Raw genomic sequence first — 23,215 nt, 5'->3', positions numbered from 1 at the left:
TAAAATCATTAGGGGGGACTTTTCAAGGTACAGGCAGTACAGGTAACTTTTAATGCAAATTGTGGCTGCCGGTTCCAGGAGATCTTGCTTAGATTTTGGCAATTATTTCGCGAGCACCAATGCGAAAGTCTCTTGGATTCGTTCATAAGCCGCAGTTTCTGTATATCTCTATACCGAAACCGAAACTCAAGAAATTTTACTAGGCGGCGCCACCGTAGTGGTCGCTTCGTCCAATCCCGAGACTCCCAAGCCCCAACAACTGTCAAAGACGCTACTGACGAGTTGTGCTGGTTGTGCGGCGGCTCGTATAAAAACATTGTCAACTTCCAACCGTTCGCACCTTTCGTGTTATCTCCTGCGTATTGCACCCGTGCTCGACAAACACACCGCCGATGGAGACCGCAGGTGAAGTCTCTACGTTTGACCGTTCGCGCCAAGCGTGTCAATCCCGCGTTGTCCACTGGCTGGTTTTATGCGCGAAAAAGTTCCTAAGCCTACTGCTGCTACATAAACGCTTTGTTTCGTGAGCTAGGTCGGTAGCACAGCAGCTGCGCATGAATATTCGAATGTCAACCGTACGGCGCGCGTCATATAAGCGCGTATAGTCGTGTTTCATGTCGTCGGTTGAGCACACGTCGATATTTCGTAGATTTTTGGCGATGCGAGGTAGTTTTTGTGCGCGTGAAAGTGCAATCCAACAACGGAGGGAGTGGCGGCCCGAGGCTTTTGTGGCGCAAGAGACCTCGCTCCGTCAACTTTTGAAACCATTACTTCATAAAGCTTTAACGAAAGCCTCACAGCGTTTATCCCTGTTTTTCTGTCGTCCTTGTCGTGTGCGTTCTGCAGTTTGTTGCTCTCAAGACTGAAAACCTTGCTCGGAAGGCTTTCGTATTCAGGGTTTCGATTGTTCTTTCCCGAACGCTCCTGGCGTTTTCGCGCCGTTCCCGAGTATTGCCCACTTGACACCTGCATCTGTTGCTTTCGGTTTTGTGATATCCCGTGTTATCGCTCGCTTCGAGCTCCCACAAACGTGTTTTCCTGTTTCAGATATCAAGGCTGTTGGGGGAGCCGGCGACTCCTCTGAACGTGAGCTTGTTACAACACGCATCTCGGTTTCTTTCTTTTTTTTTGTCTCGTAACATCGCTGATTCTTGCGTCAAGTACTGTGCAACACCCCTGACATCGCCGATGCAACCGAGTGGATTGGTGCCACCGTTTCTTTGTGTGCGTTTCCAGTAGATTTAATGACTAATGCTCTCGATGGGTAGTCCGAGCTAGCCTTTGTTCTTTCGTGAGAGCTTTACTACGGCGTCATCGAAAGTATCTAATGAGTCACCGTCACGTGCGGTGTTGTTGATACTTCTAGCACATTTCTCTCTCCATCTATCGCGCAGCTGTTGAGCACATGCGCCGCATCTGCGCTTCTCGCTTATGCGTAGCAACTGTTACGGTTGCAGTGGGCGTCGTGTTATCTGCGGCTTGACAACAAGCGTCACCTTTTTTCTTTTTGTCGTTTTGAGCACTTCCTGCATCGTTTTGGTTTTGAAGTGATTCAGCAGAGGAGTTGCAGATATTTATTGTTCCTTCATTTCTTTGAGGGGTTGGGTGCGCAGAGGTAGGCCCTAGATGACATTTGAATGGCACCCACTCATCTTACAGATAAAACGAATCGCGCTTGAGTGCTAGTGCAGTGTGATTTCTTTTTTTTTTAACGTAACGTCCAATTAGTATTTTGTAATCACTTGCAGCTGAATGCGACGAATGGGCATGCACATGCATTTTTAATGTGTAGATATCAGCCCAACGTGACCTCAAAGCCATGCTTTTTTCTTTTTCTATAATGTAGTTTTTCAGCTGTATTGGCCCCTGTTACATGTTAGGTGTTGCCTGGCTTCAGGAGTCAACTTTACCGCGCAGCGTTACTGCGGATGCTTGCTTTGTTTGACTTGAACACGGAGCATTTTTGATGAAACAGCATGAACCAAATAAAGAATGAGAAAAAGGAGTGCACAGGACTTGCGCTGAACCTGTGTATGTGCTTACGTGCAGTTTCATCAAAAATGAACTTCGACCAACCCTCCCAACTTACCGTCTCGCTTAAACAGAGAAGCTCTTTTCGTGAATTGGACATGGAGTGCATTTGCATGGCTTTCACCCAGCAGCATAAGCAGAGCCTCGACATGAAGTGTTCTTGCGTGCACTTTTCACTTGCAAGAGGCCTGATGGCGTAACATATTGCGACTACACGAACACTGTGAAGATTGGATTTGGGTGTTGTCTGCAAGAACGTTTAACTACGTTATTATATTTGCACCGAGGGCAGTTACCATTTCTTTGTTACTTATATCTACGAGCAAACTTCAAGTAGTTGGTTAAGCCTGCAAAAGCAGTTGAGTTGCACGTCTGAGAGTCTTGAGAAACTAAACTGGTCACAACGAATCGACCTCGGTGGGGAAGAGAGCAGCACAAGACGTCATTATCTGGTTCATGTGTACCTGATCGAGCAGGATTGGGAAACGTTATTATTGCTTCTCTTTTGGTTACGCACGCATGCACCTACACAACGCCAACAGACTGAAGGCAAATGCAGGGAGCAGCCGTAATGGTTCACTCGAAAATCACAGAAAAAAAAAGACAATTAACATGAAATGTGTCGCATTACTGTAAAATTGCTTATAAATATATGAAAATTATGCAGCTATCTGTCTGAGAGTGCACATTAGAGTTAGAAGGATGTCAGCATTGTCACACAAGGCATTTTGTTGTATTAAAAGATGAGTTAGAAAACACTGATTGAGCAAGTTTGGGCGTGGCACATGAAAACGCTACAGCTGATGCAACTGCGAACAGGAGACATGATTGTAGACTCATTTAATCCTAAAATGAGTAAGCTCAGTGTCTTTGCCTCATTTCTAGAGGCCCAATGTTAAATGTGCATTGGGCGCTTGTAGTCATAGTAAATGCATCTTCAGAGAAACTCATCATTCAAGATGCGAACGAAACGTGTCCAAACATATTTAGGTTTATCTTGGTCCAGTTAATGCTACTCCACGGACAAGAGGACTAAATTTTAACTTGGAATGGACAAGAAAAAAAAAAGTTAAAGGAAAGTGCGATTAGCATGTGTAATTTTTTTTTCTGTTATTGTCAAAATGAGGCCTAGCTTTCTATAGGAAACATTCAGAGTGGCTGCCTGCCCTCGGAAAGTTAGCCTGGAGTTGAACATTTCCAAGTGTCTATGCATATTGTATTGGAGTCGTGAATGATAACAGGCAAACAACTTGCAGTTAGTGTCCACTAAAACCCTCATCACTGCATTCCTCTTCTTATACTTTTACAAGTTTAGCTACGGATATGGCTGTTCTCTCATACACTTACCTGGTTGTATGTGTACACGATCAATTTCTGGGAGTGTCAACCAGAGCCAGTCATGGCCAGAATGGCAGGTACATCTCTTCGTTTCAATAATAAAAAAAAAAAAGACACTGGTAATGTCTCTTCTACTGCTTCCTTGGCTTGATTGCCTGTTGGCTTTGCACGTTCACTTTTAAGGGACATTTGCCACTGCATTCTTGGCTTCGTGCCATCAGTAAACTTTGTAAAGCGAAACAAGGGTGTTCAGTTGAACGTTGTTGAAGCAGCACTAAAGACAGTTAAGCTGACCACAAAGAGCCTGTTACCAAAAGAAGTTTGCATGACCAAAAGGACTCGAGAACTAGTAGCCTACTAGCCGTGATGTATCGGAGTTTCAAGGTGTCTAGCTTATTGTTGGAAACGGACGACACCATGCTTTTAAGAAGCCGAAGACTAGACTTTTCTTAGTTTCATGAACCTTACTGTGCTGCGACAGCCCAAATACGAAATGTGCTTTGAAATTGAGGATTACACACTTAACTTGCATGTGCTGGGTATGAAATTCGTACGATGGAAAGCCTGGCCATTTCTTTGTTCCAGTAATCAACTTGCATTGAAACTATAGTCTGGTACAACTTTTGAAGTCTGTGGCATTTACACCTCAAAGGCGGATGCACACAAGAGAGAGAAGAGGGAGAAAGGAAAGACGGGGAGGTTAACCAGAAGCAGTCTCCGGTTTGCTACCCTGCGCGGATGCACACAAGCCTACAACTATGGGCATGCACCCCAGGCTGATGTCGTGAGCCGGGCGGCCGGTGACCCCATCATCGGAGAACATAGCTGTGTGCGTGAGCCAGGCACGTAGGCAAGGGGGGGGGCCCGGGGGGCCCGGGCCCCCCCCCCCGAAATTCGTCCGACCTTCTATATTCCCGGGCAACTTTTGTTTTATTTTTGCCATGGAAAGACTTTCTTTCGAACAATTGGGCCTTGGGCCCCCCCCCCGAAAAAGAATCCTGGCTACGTGCCTGGCGTGAGCACGACTGTTTCTTTAGTCGCGGAGTCGATCGGTTGCTGCGCTTCGATCGTCTGGGCGGTGCCTCTTGGGACTTATTAAGTTGTATCCGACTATAGCACTGCTGACGTTTTGAATTACTTGAAGCATGTTAATTGTTCAAAAAGCTGTGTAACAGAATAGTGCAAGTATTTTCTAATTCTTTGTCAAGGATGGAGGTGTTGAATGCATGACATTCTATTATGCTCCGAGAAGATCTTGCACCACTTGTTGTGGCACAGTGATGGATTGTATTGACCTACTGAAGTCGTTTTGTTCGTAAAGATATGAAACGCTTTTGCGAACTTGTTGGCTGTTTCACTAGTGGTTTTACAACAGTAAAATCCCCAACATGGTACACCTATCGCAAGAAATACTTCTGCACATTCTTGTGCACACTAAGCTGAAGTGATGCTGCCTTTCTGGCACAAAGCCATTGGTCTTTACGCCTGGAGCAATGTGAGGAATTGGTTTGCGGAAAAAAAGATTTATTGAAGATGAAGCTTTGTGTCCATCTTCACCTTTGTTGATGCTCTCACTTGTCTCCCTCCTCCATTGTTTATTTACTAAGGCAAAAGAGTTGGATGCCTCATCAAACACTAAAGGTGGCCGTCGTCGTCAACACAATTGATGCAAAAATCATCATGTGATGACTTCATCCTACGACCCCACAGATTGGCAAAATTTGTGATGTCATGATATCGCATAACGTGATGTCAATGAGAACTAACAGACAATAACGCCAAGGAAAGTACAGGGGGTGTTATCTGTAGTATTTAGAATGTAAATGTGAAGAAAGTAAAGTGGACGAAAAGATGACTTGCTGCTGGCAGGGACCGAACCTGCGACCTTCGAATAACGCGTCCGATGCTCTACCACTGAGCTACGGCGGCGGTCATCCTCCCGTCCACTTTCTGGGGTATATATGTTGATTAAACCTAGGAGTGTTAGTCAGCGCCAATCGCAGCCATGGCGGCGAGTGTGGAACACTCTTTTTTTGCCTCTTGGCGTCACGTAGCACGTGATCTTTTTACGAGTTGGCAGCTGACCAATAATCCCTCGCATACTACCTGAAGGCATTAAGTCTGCCAGGACGAGACCCTCGCTATGAATGAAGGAAAGCTATGATTTTTCAAGGGCTCGTTTATCTTTGTTAGACACAATATTAATGAGAACTAACAGACAATAACGCCAAGGAAAGTACAGGGGGTGTTATCTGTAGTATTTAGAATGTAAATGTGAAGAAAGTAAAGTGGACGAAAAGATGACTTGCCGCCGGCAGCAATCATAGCTTTCCTTCATTCATAGCGAGGGTCTCGTCCTGGCAGACTTAATGCCTTCAGGTAGTATGCGAGGGATTATTGGTCAGCTACCAACTCGTAAAAAGATCACGTGCTACGTGACGCCAAGAGGCAAAAAAAGTGTTCCACACTCGCCGCCATGGCTGCGATTGGCGCTGACTAACACTCCTAGGTTTAATCAACATATATACCCCAGAAAGTGGACGGGAGGATGACCGCCGCCGTAGCTCAGTGGTAGAGCATCGGACGCGTTATTCGAAGGTCGCAGGCTCGGTCCCTGCCGGCGGCAAGTCATCTTTTCGTCCACTTTACTTTCTTCACATTTACATTCTAAATACTACAGATAACACCCCCTGTACTTTCCTTGGCGTTATTGTCTGTTAGTTCTCATTAATATTGTGTCTAACAAAGATTAACGAGCCCTTGAAAAATCATAGCTTTCCTTCATAACGTGATGTCGCCACATGACATCGTCGTGTAGTCATAAGGTGGGCCAATCCTGGAGGCATGTAAGGCACAGGAAGCTTGTAATGCGCCCCATTCTGGAGGTGGCACAAAACCACGCTAGGTGCAGAAAGCTTTTGGGGACGGGGTTATCAATACAATTGAATTTACAGAGAAGGAAAAGACTGCTTTCGTCTTCAAGTCATCTTAGGTGGATGAATAAGGGACCCTGTGAGCTTTTGTGATGTTGCAAGTTTGAAGATAGAACATGATCGACTCGCTCACATCAAAGTGTCGTTACCACAAAGGACCAGTTACATGGCGCCGTTTTTCATCATGTTGGCATCATTTGAAATGAAGTGACTCTTTTACCTTTGAATAACCTGTGTGTGTGATGGGGTTTTCGTTTTGACACGCTTCATTGAAACCTCCCGTTTTGTTTTCTATTTTTTGTATATTTGTGATAGCACAAATGACATGCATTTCAGAAGTGATGAGGAACTGTTGCAACAGGGCATGCCGCTGGAGTCAATGTTTCAACAAGTGGACTTGTCTTCAAGTTGCTGCCTTGTCGAGACATAGGCTCCAGCGATGCGCCCTGTTCAGCAACGGATTTCTGATCGCTTCAAGCCGCCATTTCCTCCCTGAACTTCTGCCTTGTTTGGATTTCTACAAAATTTGGAAGAAACTTGACGGTTCTCCACGAAAGTACGCTTGCTTCTACTTGCACATCTGGGGCTGCTTACAGGAAGCATTTTGCCCATGAATAAATTTACCAAGTTAAAAAAAATTGTAGGATGTTTGACACTTGTGCTTGATTTTTTTTTTTTTTTTTTTTTGCATTTGAGTGCGAAGAATCGGCAGGGCCGAAAAGGTCAATTTCTTAGCTTCCATGTGAAAACACAAGTGATGCTGTGCAAAATGCAAGGAAAAGTAACTTTTCATCGAATAGCAGCGCAAGAATCGATTTGGAATGAACGCCGAATTTGCAGTAAGCTTCAACAAACTAGGTTTACCGAGAGCGGGAAAAGAAGTTGTTCTTTCGTGCTTTGATTTTCCTTTTGATTCAAGCATATGAATTCTTTGCGCTTGTTCACCGATTTATTTTCCGCTGCATTGTGTATTGGCCTCATATGGTTACACTTTGTCTTAGTCGTTTGACAGCCTACCATGCATGCACTACAGTGAAACAATGAATCGGCTTGGATTAATAAATTGTACTCTGAGAACTCTAATGTCGTGAATTTCGCCATGTATTTACTAAGAGAGGAGAAAAATAAGGTCAGTTTCATTTTTAAATTTAGCGCCGAAATCTCGGCACGTGACGTCACGGATTTCGGAGTGTTTTTGGTATTTTGGCGACATTGGCTCGACGAAATTTCCTGAAACTTCGTACGTTAGGTCTCTGGCGCCCTCAGAAGACAGCGTACTTCATTTTTACCGATTAGGGATTACGTATGACCTAGTAGACACTGTCAAAATCTATGACGTCACGGTGTTTGGTACGGGAATTTCAAGGGGGCGTTGCTACCGGGGCATTTTCTTTTCGTGCGTTTTCTCGCTTACCTAGCGTCTTCTCGCGGTAAGAGTGGTGTTATTGCTATTGTGAAATTGTAATTTACTAATGCGCGAAAAATCTTTTTTCTCTTTAGTGTCCCTTTAACGTACACTGTTCATCTTTTAACCGGCGTTAGAATTTTAGGCACGGTGCGCCTAAACGGCACCATGTGCAACTTCAGCGTTCTCTGCACACATGCTGCATATTGTGGTAACCATGACAACAACAAAAAAAAAATGTACCTGTTTTTATTCTCACTATCCTGTTTGCCATAATGCATCTAACATAGCGTAGCGCGATTAGGCACGGCAAACAAAAGGCGATGATAGGCTCTCAGCCTATCGTTATCTTGCTTTCAGGTTGCCAGTTGCGTGCACCGTTTGCGCGGCAGACAAGAATCGCTGGCTTGCTTTCTTTTCTGTAGTTAGTTGCGTGCAGTGTAGCGGAATACGCGACTGAAGGAGTCAACACTTCGAAGTGGGAAAAAATTGACCTGTAGTTGTATGCAGCGATACAATGGCTAGATTAGTGGACAGTTAACGTATCCTTTGAAAAGAAATGCCGACGCTGACGTATCGTCGGTTGCATTCCCTCGATCGTGTGAAATTCTCGCTGCACGCTATTCGTCGACGCTGATGTGTGAGCCCCGCGATTTATGTACAGGGTGTCTCAACTAACTTTGGCCAGGTATTTTTTTTTTAAATTTCACGCACCTTGAAGTAAAGGCTGAAAGAAAATTGAGCAGGCCAGCATTGGTGAACTACTCCGACGTTTCTGAACAAGTGCTAAAGCTTGTGATTTTTCGCTAGTTGGTATTTTAAAAATTAAGCAGTGTTTGTTAATTACCCAGCGCGGTAGATTGACAGTCAACTTAGCATAGATTAAATAATCCGACGTTTATCAACAAACGCCACAACTTTTGTATTGGAAGATTTTTCGCTAGGGTTACTATTTAGAAAGTACAGCTATTTTTGTAAGTTACCCAGCATTGCGGATAGAAAGCATGGCGTGCTGCATATGACTGGGAACAATACTGGGCCAACTCGACACGCGTAGCGCATGTGCTTGCTTTTTTTTTATGCCTTGCTAAAGTTAGCTGAAACATCCTGTCTAAACCGCCGTAACATTCATATTTTGCCGTATTTTGTTAAAACTGGCATTCGAATGCTAGTTTATAATTAGAATCGTCTTAGATGGGAACTGCGTATCATAACGTGGCGTTTGTTTGTTTTTTATTGCGAACTAGTTGCTTTTATTGTTGTCTTTTGGTACGTCTGTACGTGTGCGCCCTGACTCTGCCACGGTGGTCTGGTGGTTATGGGGCTCGACTGCTGACCGCGAACGAAGGTCGCGGGATCGCATCCCGGCCGCATTTTCGATGGAGGCGAAAATGCTTGAAGCCCGTGTATTTAGATTTAGGCGCACGTTCAAGAACCCCAGGTGGTCGAAATTTTCCGGAGCCCTCCACTGTACGGCGTCCCTCATAATCACATCGTGGTTTTTGGACGTTAAACCCCCAACGTATTATTATTATTATTATTATTATTATTATTATTATTATTATTATTATTATTATTATTATTATTATTATTATTACGTGTGCACCCCGTTTGGACCTGGAGGCTGCAGTATGTAATAAGACGAAATTGATATGAGCGCATGCGTCGATGCGGCCGCCCGCGAGTGGACGTGCGTACCCATTGGCCGAAGTGGTGGTGGTGCAAGAGGGGGAGAGGAGGTGGTGGTGGTGGGAGGAAGGGGTTAGTGTATGGATGTCGATTCCGTGTAGCGGTTACAAAATCCAGATGGACGGTTGCTTGGCTGGCTGGCGGAGTGGACTCTCCCCCTCCTCTTCGTCCTATAGTCGTTAGGTTAATTAGGTCCGCCCTCTCGACTATGACCGCTGTCCGGCTGGAGCGGCGGCGCCTTCGCGCTGCGGCGCCTCGGACGTCCAAGTCTGTTGTTGTTGCCCGTCTCTTCAGCGGCTAGCGGTAACGCCTCCTCTCCCTCTTAACACGTGAACCCCTTCGCCCTTTCACTCCGATTGGGGTGAATGAAACCATCGGGGATAACGAAGGAGCTAGAGCACCCGACCTCGGTCGGATCCTCGCGTGCGCGAACCCCCAGAGGGTTTGGTTTGTTTGGCGTGAGCTTGTTTATGTCGGGGTGGTACGTCGTGCTTATGAAGTATTTCGTAAACGTATCCCTTCTTGTAGTTATCTATTTTTATGTCGGAGTGAAGGCGATTTGTCAAGGCGGCCGTTGACTTAATACCGTATTGACTCAGTTCCAGCGCGCGCTTATTTTTTCGTAGTAATTAACCGAAATATGACTTGCGTTTCTTCTTTTTTTTTAATGGAGCACTTGTAGTACAGCACATGTTTCGCTCTCTCTCTCTCTCTCTCTCTATATATATATATATATATATATATATATATATATATATATATAGTGTGTGTGTGTGTGTGTGTAACGCCGTATACACCAATAAATCAGTCTCTGGCTTGATCAAGCCAGAGACTGATTATGCGGCCTAGGCCGCATAATACGTGTCGTTTCGTAACGAGTCATCTACTCGGTCACGTTGGGACTGTTCAACTTTTAGGTAAACATGCCAAGCCACGAGTTGCCCTGTTCCACTCATCCGGGCTATGATTTTGGCAGTCCTGTTGTCTGTTTCTGCTTAACTGTGGGCGGGGTTACAAATCGGGCTAAGGAACAGCTGACCACTTCGCGCAGTGTTGGTCGTCGGCTTGCGAAAGTTTTGGACAGCCCTTGTTTCGCGTTTTCTCTCGCGATTCTTGAACTGAGCTTTCGGTACCCCTCTCGGGATATACAGTCGAATGTCTTCGTACAACGAAACGACCTATTGAGCGAAGGATTCCTTTTTCGCCCTTTCCGCATCGCGAGCGTTGACGGTGCCCGACATGTACAACGTAGCATTTTCAAGGTTCCGAGTACTTGTTTATCGAGGCCCCTCATTGTGGTCGGTTTTGTGTTGTTGCTGCGAGTGCGTACCTAGCGTACCCCCTTTCTCCCGTCAGCGCGGTTTGTGAACGGTGGTCGGCAGTGAGCGGCCGATCACGGTACCAGCACTGGCTAAGTAGTGGCGAATGTTGGCTAGTATTCTCTCACTATTTGAAAATATCAGGTAGAGTTGCCGTAAGTTGGCGAAGTGCAAGCAACCAAGCGTTCTAACAAGAACATTTGTATTTATTCAACCCGATGCGCTGCGGTCGGCTATCCGCTGTAATGAGTGGGACATTTTATATCCATTAAATCTCGATCTGGTGACGCTTTTTAACAAAATACGAAACCATATCATAAAAAGCCTTCACGGGAGCCTTGTTTACAATCAAATCGAGTTCCTCGATTTCAGTGTGAAAAGGCTCCTGTCTGGGGAGCCGAAACGTCTTTTCCTTTCCTTTGTTGTTGTTCTTTTACATTTTATATTACTTCCCGACCAGACGGGCTTCCGTAAAAACCTCGACTTCAATACAAAAACAACTCTGGTTCCTTCTGTCTGACATCAATGTTTTTCGAAAGCGGCGCGCCTGTTCTCGGGGGCGGCACCTCGCGCTAGTGCCGTTCTCCTCCGCTAGGCGTGTAGCGCTGACGCTGCTGGCGTCGCGTCCGTGATTCCCCAATCCCGACTGGCCCCCTTCCCTTCCTCCCTCGGCTCCGATCCCCCTTCTTTCCCTCCGCGAAGCCAGCGTCGCGCCGGAATCCCACGGGGGAAGCAGCAGCGTCTGCGCGTTGGTCGTCGATTTGGGGATTTGCCAGAGAGACACGGCACGGCGGTGTGGCACAGACGGGCTTGGTCAAGGGCGCGGTTTCGAAGCTCATCGAAGGGACCGTTTTTAAACTTATCTGGTCGAGTAGCTAGCTAACCGGCTAGGTGTTTCCCTTTTTCAACCCACCTTTTCTTTCGGGAGTTCGCGGTGTGTACAACCACCTTCGAGCTACTTCTATTCGCGCTAGTCCTTTCGTTGACAACATAAGATTCGAGGGAGAAGGCTCCGTCCGCGCAGCGTTTTCCAACGTTCCCTCCCCCACTTGTGCTTTGCAGCGGCTTACCCAAACTGCGTCGGTGAGTCCTTTCCTGCTCGCCGTGTTTCACCTCTTATCACCATTCTCGTGAGCATCGGTTGACGAGTTAAGAATTTAGGCACTCCTCCGTACACGGCGCAGCACTTTCTCACAGTTCCAGAGTTCCCCAGCTGCGAAGCGAGTTAGCTGAATATCGTGTCTTTCCCCGTAGAGCACGCGATTAGTATTCACTGATTATCGCTCTGGTTGTCGCCCCACAATTTAGGACAACCACGACGACGACGGCGTCGTCTCTTTTTGCCCCGATCGAGGCGACTTTAAAAGCTCGTTCGTTTTGACGTCGTGGACGACGTATAGACCCACGTAGAGGCGCGTCTCGTTGCGCTCGCTCGTACAGACACCCCCAACAAAATCTTCACGTCGCCGCGACCTCAAATAACCTTTCGCGATGGTGATCTTCGGTTCTCCGACCACAATCGTGAGCGAGCTCGTGAAGGAGGCTCTCCTGCGCTGCTTTTGCAACACGTGCAGGAGCGCACCCACCCTCGGTGAGTCATACCCACACCTACCGGACTTCTTCCTCCTTACTTTGTCTAATTCGTTATTTTATATATGTGTATCATAGTGCGGAGTGCAATCTGTGCTATCGAGTGCCCTTGGATCTCAGACCTGTGTCTGCTTTGTGTCTGCTACGCTTGGCATGTTTTCTTTGTTCCCTGCAACACCCTCCCAGCTCGAAGCTTCTTCGCATGCGTGTTGTTTCTCTCGCCTCGCTGACTGTCTTAGCGGCCGTCTCACTTCCTTAAAAGGCAAGAGGAGCGCATGCTGGGATTGCCCACTCCGTCTGGAGCAAGAAAGCGGGTAGAGGGGGGGGGGGTGGCATCCTCTGGGCGTGGCACTTTCTCGGCGATGTTTTTCGAGGCTCTTCGCATCCTCCTTGCCTCGTCTTTTGGGCCGTCTCTTTTTTCCTCTTTCTTTCTTTTGATAAGGCGTACTTGGTTTCGGCAGTTTATCGGTGGATGATTTATTATGCAGCGTAGGGGAACATACTAGTCGCCCGCCTTCCTTCTAATTGCGGTGCAGAGTTCAGTTTTGGTATTGTTACGCGTTCGCGTCGTCTGTTTTGCAGAGCAGACGACTACGAAACGAATTGGATTGTGCTAAGAAAAGGCATTAGAGATCTTTGTTCGCGCCGTCTTATTCCGAACGCTAATGCCGTACCGTCCAGCAAAAAAAAAAAAAAAAAAAAAAAAAACGGATCTTGCGGGGCAGATTTCCGTATAGAAGCTTGAAAGAGTTAAAAAAAAAAAAAAACCTTTATTTGAGCCATCGGCAGTGCCACGCTTCATGTGCGCGGCGTCTGCATTGTTTCGGTCCCAGGCATTCCACTCAATCTATGAAACGTATTACTGTGTTCAGCACTGCAATATCGACTGCTACTGACAGGAACACGCTAGTGCATAATTATCACTGTGCAGCACTGCTCACAGTTAAGAAAAAACCTCGTTGTACAGTAACAACTGTGCTGAACGCTCTCCTGTAAAGAGGAGCGGTGAAACGTGTAGCACGTACTTTTTTTTATGGTTATGCTAAACCAAAATTCACCCGTCCTATGTGCGCACAAACTCCTAGCGCGCTTGTTCCACAGAAATATGTCAAGTTCCACTACTCACCACTGGTCCACTAAAAAGAAAGGGACCACACGGGCGGCAGAAAACACCAATTAAGATTTCTCGACAGACCTAACCAATAATTGAGGGAGTCTTTAATGAACCGTCGTGATCAAACGAGTGACAAGCACCGTGGCCGCACGTTTCAGTTTCGGTGGTTAACCTTCTGCACGGAATGCTTAGGCGAAGTTTTTTTTTCTTTTAGCAAGTTGTGCAGGTGCCGTTGACGTCAATGGACGCTGGGGTGCCTAGAAAGGCGACAGGCGAATATAGCCGTTCTCTTTAAAGGGACACTAAAGAGCAAAACGATTTTTATCGCATTAGTAAAGTAGTCTTCCGCGATACCAAAAACACCACGCTTGCTGCGAGAAGACGCCTAATAAGCGAGAAAACGCGCAAAAAGAAAATACAGGTGGCGACGCCACCTTGGAATTCCCGCACCATTTGCTGTGACGTCACATATTTTTGACGGCGCCTGCTTGGGCCTACGTAGTTCCTAATCGGTTAAATCGAAGTACATTGTCCTCTGAGGGGGCCAGAGACTTGACATAACGAGTTCTTGGAAATTTCGTCGAGCCAGTGGCGCCAAAATACGTTAAATGCTCTTTGAAGTCTTTTACGTCACGAGTTACAAAGTTCGGCGCGAAATTTAAAAATGAAACTTTGAACTTGGTTTTCTCCTCTAATAATAAACCTATGGTGGTGAAATAAACTACACAAGGGTTCTCCAAGCACACTTTATCAACCTAAACCAATTCATTGTTTCTCTTTAGTGTCCCTTTAACAATGAACCGCACTATGTGTTCGCACTGCTCCCATGGCGTTAGATTCGTGGTGCGTTGTCCTGGCAAACTTAGCCATGAACATGCGCGAAAGGTTGGGTAAACGCACACACAGCACGCCTCTGGTACTTTTATCATGCATGCCTGCCCCGTGGCCGTTGGAGGTTCGTGGTCAACCCTTTTTTTTTCTTTATCGGCCCGATTGATTGCTACCGTTTTTTTTTTTCTTCAGTTTTTTTTTTTTATCAAAAAGAATTGATAAGCGGCGCATGACCCTCCTTTATCTCTACGTCGTTGTCGCAACTTAGCAACTTTTTCTCCCTTAATGTTTACAGTGGGCATTGTTTTCGGTGTTTTGCTGAACTGGCGGCGTCCCTCCACCCCCCTCCCCACCAAAAAAGAAAAAAAAATGACGTCCTTCTGTTGCACGAACGCGGGAGGCTACTTGCGCTCCGGGCATAATAACGCGGTTACGCTCATGATGCCGATTCGCGCTACATGTGCAGTCTTTCATGCCTCTACAGCGAACGAAACGGTCCGCACAACTATTACTTACGTACCGGTTATGTTGCGAGCATTACAGTGTGCGACCTTTACAACGAAGTTCCGCGTATAGCGAGCTGTTTTTTTTTTTTTTTTTTTGGAGGTCCCGGGCGTTTCGTTATAGAAGGCGTTTTACTGTACCAAAGGACACTAAAGGGGTAGAAAAATGATTTCACTCGCATTAGTAAACCATCCTATCCTTCCACATTAGCAAAGGCTGTTGTGGTATTACAGTGGTTACGGTGCTCGGCGGCAGACCCGAAGGTCGCGGGTTCGATCCCAGCCGCGACGGCCGCATTTTCGACGGAGGCAAATTGCTAGGAGCCCGTGTACTGGGCTATGTCTGCATGTTAAAGAACACCAGGTGGTCAAAATTTCCGGAGCCCTCCACTACGGCGTCTCTCATAATCGCATCGTGGTTCTTGGCGCGCGTAAAACCCCAGGTTTTATACACTTTCAGTTGCGAGTCGGCGCTCGGGTCGTGGTCCTCATCTTTCCTCTATCCTCGTCCGTTTTAGCGATGTATCCTGTCAATTAGGAATCTCCACCAACTCGACCGTGTTTCTCTCTCAGCATTTCCCTTTAAAACTTCGTACACTGTGCGGAACGGGATCGCACGTATCGCTTGCAAGGCGCTAACTGGCGAATAGAGTACGTAGACGACCTAATGCGCGCGTCCCCCCCCCCCCCCCCCCCCCCCCACCACCACCACCACCACCACCACCACCATTCCCGCCTTCAGAAGGAGCACAGGAGCTTTGGGACGAATGGACTCAGTCGTATTCTCCCAGCCGGTGTGTGTGTGCGCGCGAGCATTCGTGGACGTCCAACAGCTATACGGCGCTGTCGTTAGATAGATCCGTGGGAGGTAGGGGAGGGAAGGAGCCTTCGCTCCGCGGTCCTTGCTTCAATGTGAACGACCTCGTTTTCAGGCCACTTTTCTCGAATACTCCTTTTTTACTCTTTATCTTACTTTTTTTTTACTTTCTCTTACTCTCTTTCCAACGCCTTATGATTCTGTAATGGCTCCTTTTTTACTCGTTGTCTTGTTCTTTTTTTTTTACTCTCTCTCTCTCTCTCTCCAACCCCCTTACGATTCTGTAATGGCCGAGCGTAGCGTGTTCCAGCTTTCGCCCCCCCCCCCCCCCTTCCCTTCTCCTCACTTGCACCCTTGGTCTCCCACGCAAAGTGTCTCGACGTTGTGACGCCCTGTTGGCCGGTTTTTCCAGCCACCCGAACTTCCGAGATGTCTCGGAACGACTTCGAGAAAAAGAAAAGAAAAAAAGAAAAGCTGTCTGCGAGAGGTGTCTGTCCGAAGTTCGTGTCTAGCTTAGCCACCGCCTACGCGTTGTCCGACACAGGACGTTGGAACAGAGATTGGGCCGTCGCGTTTTGTTCGTTCCGTTTTAGTTTTTCTTTCTTTCTTTTTTTTTTTTACCCGTTGCGGTGGTCTGGTGGTTATGGCGCTCCACTGCTCACCCGAAGGTCGCGGGGATCGAATCCCGGCCGCGTGGCGGCCGCATTTCGATTGAGGCGAAATGCCAGAGGCCTGTGTTACCTAGATTTAGGTGCACGTTAAAGAACTCGAGGTGGTCGAAATTTCCGGAGTCCTCCACTGCGACGTCCTTCATAATTATATCGTGGCTTTGGGACGTAAAATCCCTAAACTTGTTATAGTTTTTTTTTTTTTTTCAAAGTCTAACGGGAACCGAATAATTACCCTCTATTTATGCGAGCAAGTTTGCATCATGTAATAATGCGGTTGGTGCATCCGTCGGAAATGTAATTTTGATCCGGATCGAAGCTCGGCTTGCTTGCGTTCGTTTTTGTACGCCGGGCATTTTGTACAGCGGCTTACTTCGAGTTACCACCATCATCATGTATGTCCTCTGCAGCACGAAGGCATGTCCCCAGTGATATCCTATTAACTTTGTCGCGCACTAGACGACCGTATCTTATAGCTCGGGATTCCATAATTCCATTATGCGACTTCCCCAGCTACTCTTTTTCTCTTGGGAACCTGTCATGTAGTCTACCCGTATCACAGCACCCGTACCCGTAGCGTAAGCCGTAGCGCCGCTAAGCTCGAGAGCGCGGGTTCGATTCCCGTGCACTGGATACCACGCCCGAAATTTCTCGATCTTGCACGCGCACACACACACACACGCGCGCGCGCGTTAGCATACGTACAGTACGGTCCACTGTTAAAGGGAACACTCCAGTTAGCGCCTTTCATTTTGCTGGCCCTCTAACAGCAAGTGGACAGGGAAACATTGTTCATGCACTGCACGAGTTTGTCAAAAAGAGGCAATACTGTCAACCACCTGTAGTCTTATGCAAATCTAAGCCACTGTGTTTTTGCAACAGCGAAATCCAAGTGTGCCCTGCACGCAAGTGTTCCCTTTAACAGTGGATCCGTCTGTACATAAATGAAATAAAGGCTTCCACGGACACCCGTCTGGTCGGGGATCATTGAATGAAAAGACGAGGACGCCGACCACAAGAAAAAAAATGTATTGACGTTTAGAACGGGAGCCTTGTTCACAATCTCTTGTGGTCGGCGTCCTCGTCCTTATTCAAACATACATAAAGGGTAGTTGAACACCCCCCCTTCCCTCCCCTCTGCGCCCCTGACGCAGGATGTAACAATCTAGATGCTTTGGCTTTTGGCTTCGTGGCACCACCTTGTGTGTCATGAGTGCACGCACGGCTACTCAAGTTTTCGTCCATCGAATCTCCGATGCTTAACGTATTGGAATTTGTTGCAGATGTTGTTTCGGTGTTGCGTTTCTTTACTGAACTGAACATTTATGCAGCATCATTGAGATGTCCTGTCTGTACTATCACTGCGAACACGCGAGACAAGTTTAGCTTGGTCGTAGAAGTATTCAACAAGACTTCAGTAGCAGTCATGTGTACAAGAGTTTCTCCGGAGAGAGAAACGTGATTGAAACGTCACCTTGAACCTGGTGTATTCATCGGTTGCATTAATAAATGTACGGGCTCGCTTTCTTTCATCTCGGTGACTGTTGTACCGTACGGGGTGGAGTGAGGCACTTTCGTATCGGCGTTATGGATCGGGCTGGTTTTTGTGACGTCGGGTGCCCGAACCGGAGTTGCCCTTCTTGCCGCTGCTTTTATACAGGTACGGGGTCCCTCTGCGGCGCGCACGCAGTCGTACTCTCTCTCTCTCTCTCTACTGTTACCCTCCTCTGGCGAGACTATGGACGGGCCGGGGAGCCTTTCGGACAATCGAATGTATCGATTCCTCTCTCCCTCCTTCGCGTCCCTTTCTCCTCTGCACACAGACGCACAACCTCGCTGCCCCCGACGACCGTGCTGCACGCTGTTTTGTCGTTACTTCGGGCCGCTCTCATTCTGATTGTTCCCGTTTTTTTTTTCTCTCGTGGCTTCTTTTGCGTGCGTGCCCCATCAAAGGCGTCCTGCCTTCGCCGTTCGCTGCACGATGACCTTGAGCTTGCCCCCCCCCCCCCTTTCCGTTCCTCGTTTTCGTTTTCTGTTTGCCGATCGTCTATTAAGTGTACATGTTGTGTAAGCGGCTTCAAATGTACTCGAGTAACATTCTATTGAACAAGGTACTGGGCTTGCAATGAGCATGCGCGAATGCGTAGGTTGATTTCTTCTTAGCGCAAAAAAACTTATTCCATAACAAGGGACGAAATCAATGCGACAGACACAAGCACTTGCGTCTCTCATATTCATTTCGTTCGTTATTAATTAAAGAAGGTTCGCGCGCTGAGTAGTCATCGACTGATAACTAGCCCGAACGTGCACATTGCGAATGCGTACCTTTTTTTTTTTTTTTGAAATCGATAGTTTCTCGCTTATGGGCTCAACCACATTCACTATCGCAACTGTGTCGTTTTTTGCGTAACTTCGTGCAGCAACCTCGTGCGCTTCAATAATTATGAACTTCTTGATTGAGTGTCCGTGTCTGCGGTGTCCTCTCTCTCTCTCTCTCTGTCTATCCTCCTCCTCCTTTCTATTTGCTGCTCGCTAAGACCGCAACAAGAGTCAGCCTATGATTCTGAAGCCTCTGGTGAGGACGCGGCCTCCTCGCCGGACTGGCATGCTCATGGGTGAGTGTGGACGACTTTACGGATGCGCCTTAAAGGGACACTAAAGAGAGAACAGATTTTTCTGGTATTAAGGGGTAAAGTGATCTTTCACAGTACCAAAAACACCACGCTTACAGCGAGAAGACGCTTGGTGAGCGAGAACACGCGCAAACAGAAAATGCGGGTGGCGACGCCACCTTGACGTTCCCGCGCCAATTTCTATGACGTCATATGTTTTGACGGCGGCTACCGGGGCCCACGTCGTTCCTAATCGGTAAGAATGAAGTACATTGTCCTCTGAGGGGGCCAGAGACTTGGCATACCAAGTTTCAGGAAGCTTCCTTGGGCCAATGTCGCCAAAATATGATGAAAAAGTGCACTTTGAAATCCGTGACGTCACCATTAGCGATTTCGGCGCGATATTTAAAAACTAAACTTCGACCTTGATTTTTCTCCTCTATTAATAAACATGATGGTGAAATTATGACATGAACTCATAATTTATCAATCTAAAGATTCATTGTTTCAGTTTAGTGTCCCTTTAAAGGTGCCAGCATCTTAGATTTGTTGCCGTTACAGTTTTGTGTATGTATAAGAGAGCGTTACTGCTGTGTCGACTCGTGCGCATGAAATCGGCTGGAGAGGTGCAGTCGGCGCTCCGTGATCTTGCTATTTTGACTTTATGACCTTGAAAACCGAGGCATCGTTCATGTAACGAAAATAAAATCGTGTATTGTGGACGATGCGGCATCCTCGATTGAACTCAATTCAGCGCAATTGAACACGAACAGAGTGCGCAGTGCTTGAAGTTCACTGCCACGTAGCAGCAGTGAGAATAGCGCGAGAGAATACATTCAAGCGTTGTCTTGTCGGGAATTCGACATCATCTAGGCGCTGATTGGTCCACAAAGCCGCCACGACGACACTGATTGGCCAGTACGCTGCCATCGCGGTATTTTGGACATCCTGGCCAATCCAGTAGCGTTGGTAGTGGCTGAGTGTGATCGTTTTTTTTTGAACTGCCATATATGCTACTCGCATGCTCTAGTAATTTTTGTAGGAAACCTTTCCCACGTCGTTGCATAGCATAGCCCGTGGTTCGCCGTCAGTGCCGGCGAACGATCGCTGAGTAGCAAGTACTACTACTACTACTACTACTACTACTACTATTACCACTATTACTGCTACTATTACCACTACTACTACTACTACTACTACTACTACTACTACTACTACTACTACTACTACTACTACTGCCACCGCCACCACCAACTAGCCTCCGTGGTGGTACAGTAGTGACGGTGCTCCGCTGTCGACCCGAAAGTCGCGGGTTCGATCCCGGCCGCGGCGGTCGCACTTCGACGGAGGCGAAATGCTAGAGTTCCGTGTACCGTGCGATGTAGGTGCACGATTAAAGAACACCAGATGGTTCTAAATTACCCGGAGTCCTCCTCTACGACGTCTCTCATGTAGCCAGAGCCTCTATGGGACGTTAAACGCCATAACCCGACCAACCAAGCAACCTTTCGCTAACGTCGCAGTGCGTCGCCGTGTGGGCGCGCAACCTTCCAGTGGCGTTGGTCGACCGTTTCGTTTTTTTTTTTTTTTCCCTCGCTGTCATTGCCTTTTCGCGTGTTTCTTCGTGTCATTCGTGCATGGGTGAGTGCGTGCGTTAGGGTGTTGCTATGTGGGACAGCAGCGTGTCATTTGCTCGTGATGTGTGCGGCATTGACATCGCAGTTGCTGCGTCGTTTTTATTTATTTATTTATTCTTTATTGCGGCCGCTTGGTCATCATCGTTGTCTGAGCTCATTGCGGGAGAGGATATATGGTTGCGCCGCGGCGTCGCCTGACTCAAGCGCGCGGGGTGCATGGAAGCGGGAGGAAAATGGAGAATCATCCGAAACCGCGCATCGAGTGATGAAACTTTTTTTTCTTTTTTGAAATGTCTCCGCATCTTCCTTTGTTCTTCCGCGAACCGTCCCGATTTCCGTTGCACGCTTGATCATTTTATTTATTTTTTTCGCTTTCTTTGTTTTTGCGTTACATAGGACGATGAAAAGCGCCATTGTCGACGCATCGTTTGTTTGGGACTGTTTTCATTTTTTTTTTTCTTTAGTCCTTGGTGAGTCATCTCGAGCGGCTGTTCTCGTGTTTACTAGGGAAAACGCATGACTAGAAAAGAAAGTGCTAATGCGCTTGTCGCTGCCACGAAATCCGCGTTCCTTCAGCGGCGAGCGACCTCGGCTGCTACACTGTATAATTACTAATTTCGCTCGAGTCTGTTTCATTCGTGTCCACCGTTAACAAGCCCATACATACCCCAGTGATGATAGGCTTGCCGTACAGGTAACTACAGTGCAACTTGTACCACTGACGAGGCTTGAAATGGATGGTAACAGTCCGCCGCGGTGGTAAAGCATTCACGGTGCTCGGCTGCTGAACCGAAGGTCGCGGGTGCGATCCCGGTCGCGGCGATCACATATGTACCGATGGAGGCGAAATGCTAAAGGCTCGTGTACTGTGCAATGTCTGTGCACGTTAGAGAATTCCAGACGATCGAAATTACCCAGAGCCCTCCACTGTACGGCGTCCCGCATAATCATGTCGTGGTTTCGGCGCGTGAAACCCCAGATATTATTATTATTATTATTATTATTATTATTATTATTATTATTATTATTATTATTATTATTATTATTATTATTCCAGTAATAGGCTTGCGGTACAAGTGGCTGGAGCGCCAACTCGTACGAATGACGAAGCTTGAAACGGAAGATAACATCGGAGCGGAACCGTAGCATTACGTCAACCGTTCGTTAATTTATTATTTCATGGTTCTAACTTCATCGCTGAATTAACGTCGCCATCGGCGTTGTAAGAAAGCGGCACGCGTCATTGATTCCTAGCCCGACAAAACTCGGGGAGTTTTGTTTCCATCAAGGATGCGTTTGATCTTGCACCAGAAAGGATGTCTTCGTCGTTACTTTTCTACACTTTAATGCGATATCGCGTCGCTTTTATTTCGGGATTTATCGAACGACGCTACGACAGCGGACTTTCCATACTCGGCGCTCGGTTTGCCGAAACGCAGCCTCTATATTAAGAAGCGCAGCCTTTGCACTGCGTGCCGCGTGCAGTGGCACTTACTTCACTGAGTGCACACTTCGCCCGCCGCCCTGCCCGCTTCGGCAAGTCGATATAAAAGCATGACGCAGACCCCCTATCGCGTCAAGTCGGGGACACAGAGGGTGTGTTGTCCGTGTGTACCCCCCCCCCTTTTTTTTTTCTTTCTCCCGCGGCTTTTGTTGTTATAATGAATAAAAAAAAAGTTACGCAGAACTGACAGGATCGCGTATGCGGGAATGTCGTTGGGTTCAGATTGAATGGAGTCGCTGTTCTGTAACAGCAGTTGACTAGCATATGACACTTGCCGACATTAGTAATCATTTAACCAGCATTGGCCAACATTTACTAACGTTTAAACAAAGCTGGTTGTATGCGAGTAAATACGGTAGGCAACATTGGCGTAACCAGTGTGCGGGGGGGAGGAGGTTCAACTCTCCCCCTCCCCACCGAAATTTTTTTAGCTTATATGTATATATTATGCATACACGCACCACACGAGTATTCTCGGAGAGGGGTCTGACCTTTCTCTATCTCTGTCTCCGAAATAGATATCTGGCGACGCCCCGGGAAGCCAGGACTTGTACGCCACTTGCCGTTCACTAAACGCGGGCACATGCTAAGGCATGTGCCCGCGGGCACATGCTACGCTAAGGCACATGCTCTCCCAGTGTTGAGCTGCGCGCGGCGGCACTCACGCGTGCCACTGTTTCGGATGCACTTTCCACCGGCCGGCCGACCGACCCCCGTGATGTTTCTTCGCCAGCAGTCGATAAACGAGCATGACGCAGCCACCCTGTGGTCGCGTCAATACACCGAGGGTCTACTTCACCACCCCTCAACGCAGCCCCACGCACAACTTGCCCCCCCCCCCGTTTTTTTTTTCTTGCAAAGGAAAGAAGACAGAAATAATAACGAAACTACCGCGCCGCAGTGTTGTAGAGCCGCATCCCCCTCACCCCCCACTCCCACGCGCACAAATTTCCCGCGTCTTTTGTTTTTTTTTTTTCAAATGAAGAAAAGAAAAAAAAAATAATACCGCGCGCCGCAGTGTTGTAGAGCCGTGCAAATCGCGCGCGCGCCGTACGCGTGCCGGTCGCCCGGCGCATCTACTGCTGCCGCCGCGCCTCTCTTGGCGCCGCCGGCGTCTGGCCGGCGACGTCCCGTCGGCGCCGTGGGGATGAGTCACACCAGGGTGCTGCCGGCCGTAGTACGGGGCCGGTCGGCCGGCCCGCGGTCGTCGACTTGGATCGATTC

General features: G+C 47.6%; 1 protein-coding gene across 2 annotated transcripts in view; it reads left to right on the top strand.

Annotated features, from left to right (window-relative positions):
* The first annotated feature begins 257 nt into the window (after positions 1 to 257).
* Positions 258 to 23,215, top strand: part of LOC119407136 (stathmin) — a 41,523-nt gene continuing 18,565 nt past the window's right edge. The window contains exons 1-2 of one of the 2 annotated variants that reach the window (XM_037673998.2): positions 258 to 405; positions 1,048 to 1,086. In XM_037673998.2, the coding sequence (XP_037529926.1) occupies positions 393 to 405; positions 1,048 to 1,086 (52 nt within the window). In that variant the 5' untranslated portion in view covers positions 258 to 392. Of the gene's footprint in view, positions 406 to 1,047; positions 1,087 to 12,083; positions 12,307 to 18,775; positions 18,854 to 23,215 lie in introns of those variants that run through there. The other variant, XM_037673996.2, reaches the window with a different exon arrangement.

The sequence above is a fragment of the Rhipicephalus sanguineus genome, chromosome 10 (genome assembly GCF_013339695.2).
Source record: "Rhipicephalus sanguineus isolate Rsan-2018 chromosome 10, BIME_Rsan_1.4, whole genome shotgun sequence".
NCBI lineage: Eukaryota > Metazoa > Arthropoda > Arachnida > Ixodida > Ixodidae > Rhipicephalus > Rhipicephalus sanguineus.
The sequence above is the reverse complement of the archived record's forward strand: the minus strand, read 5'-3'. Positions and strand labels throughout refer to the sequence as shown.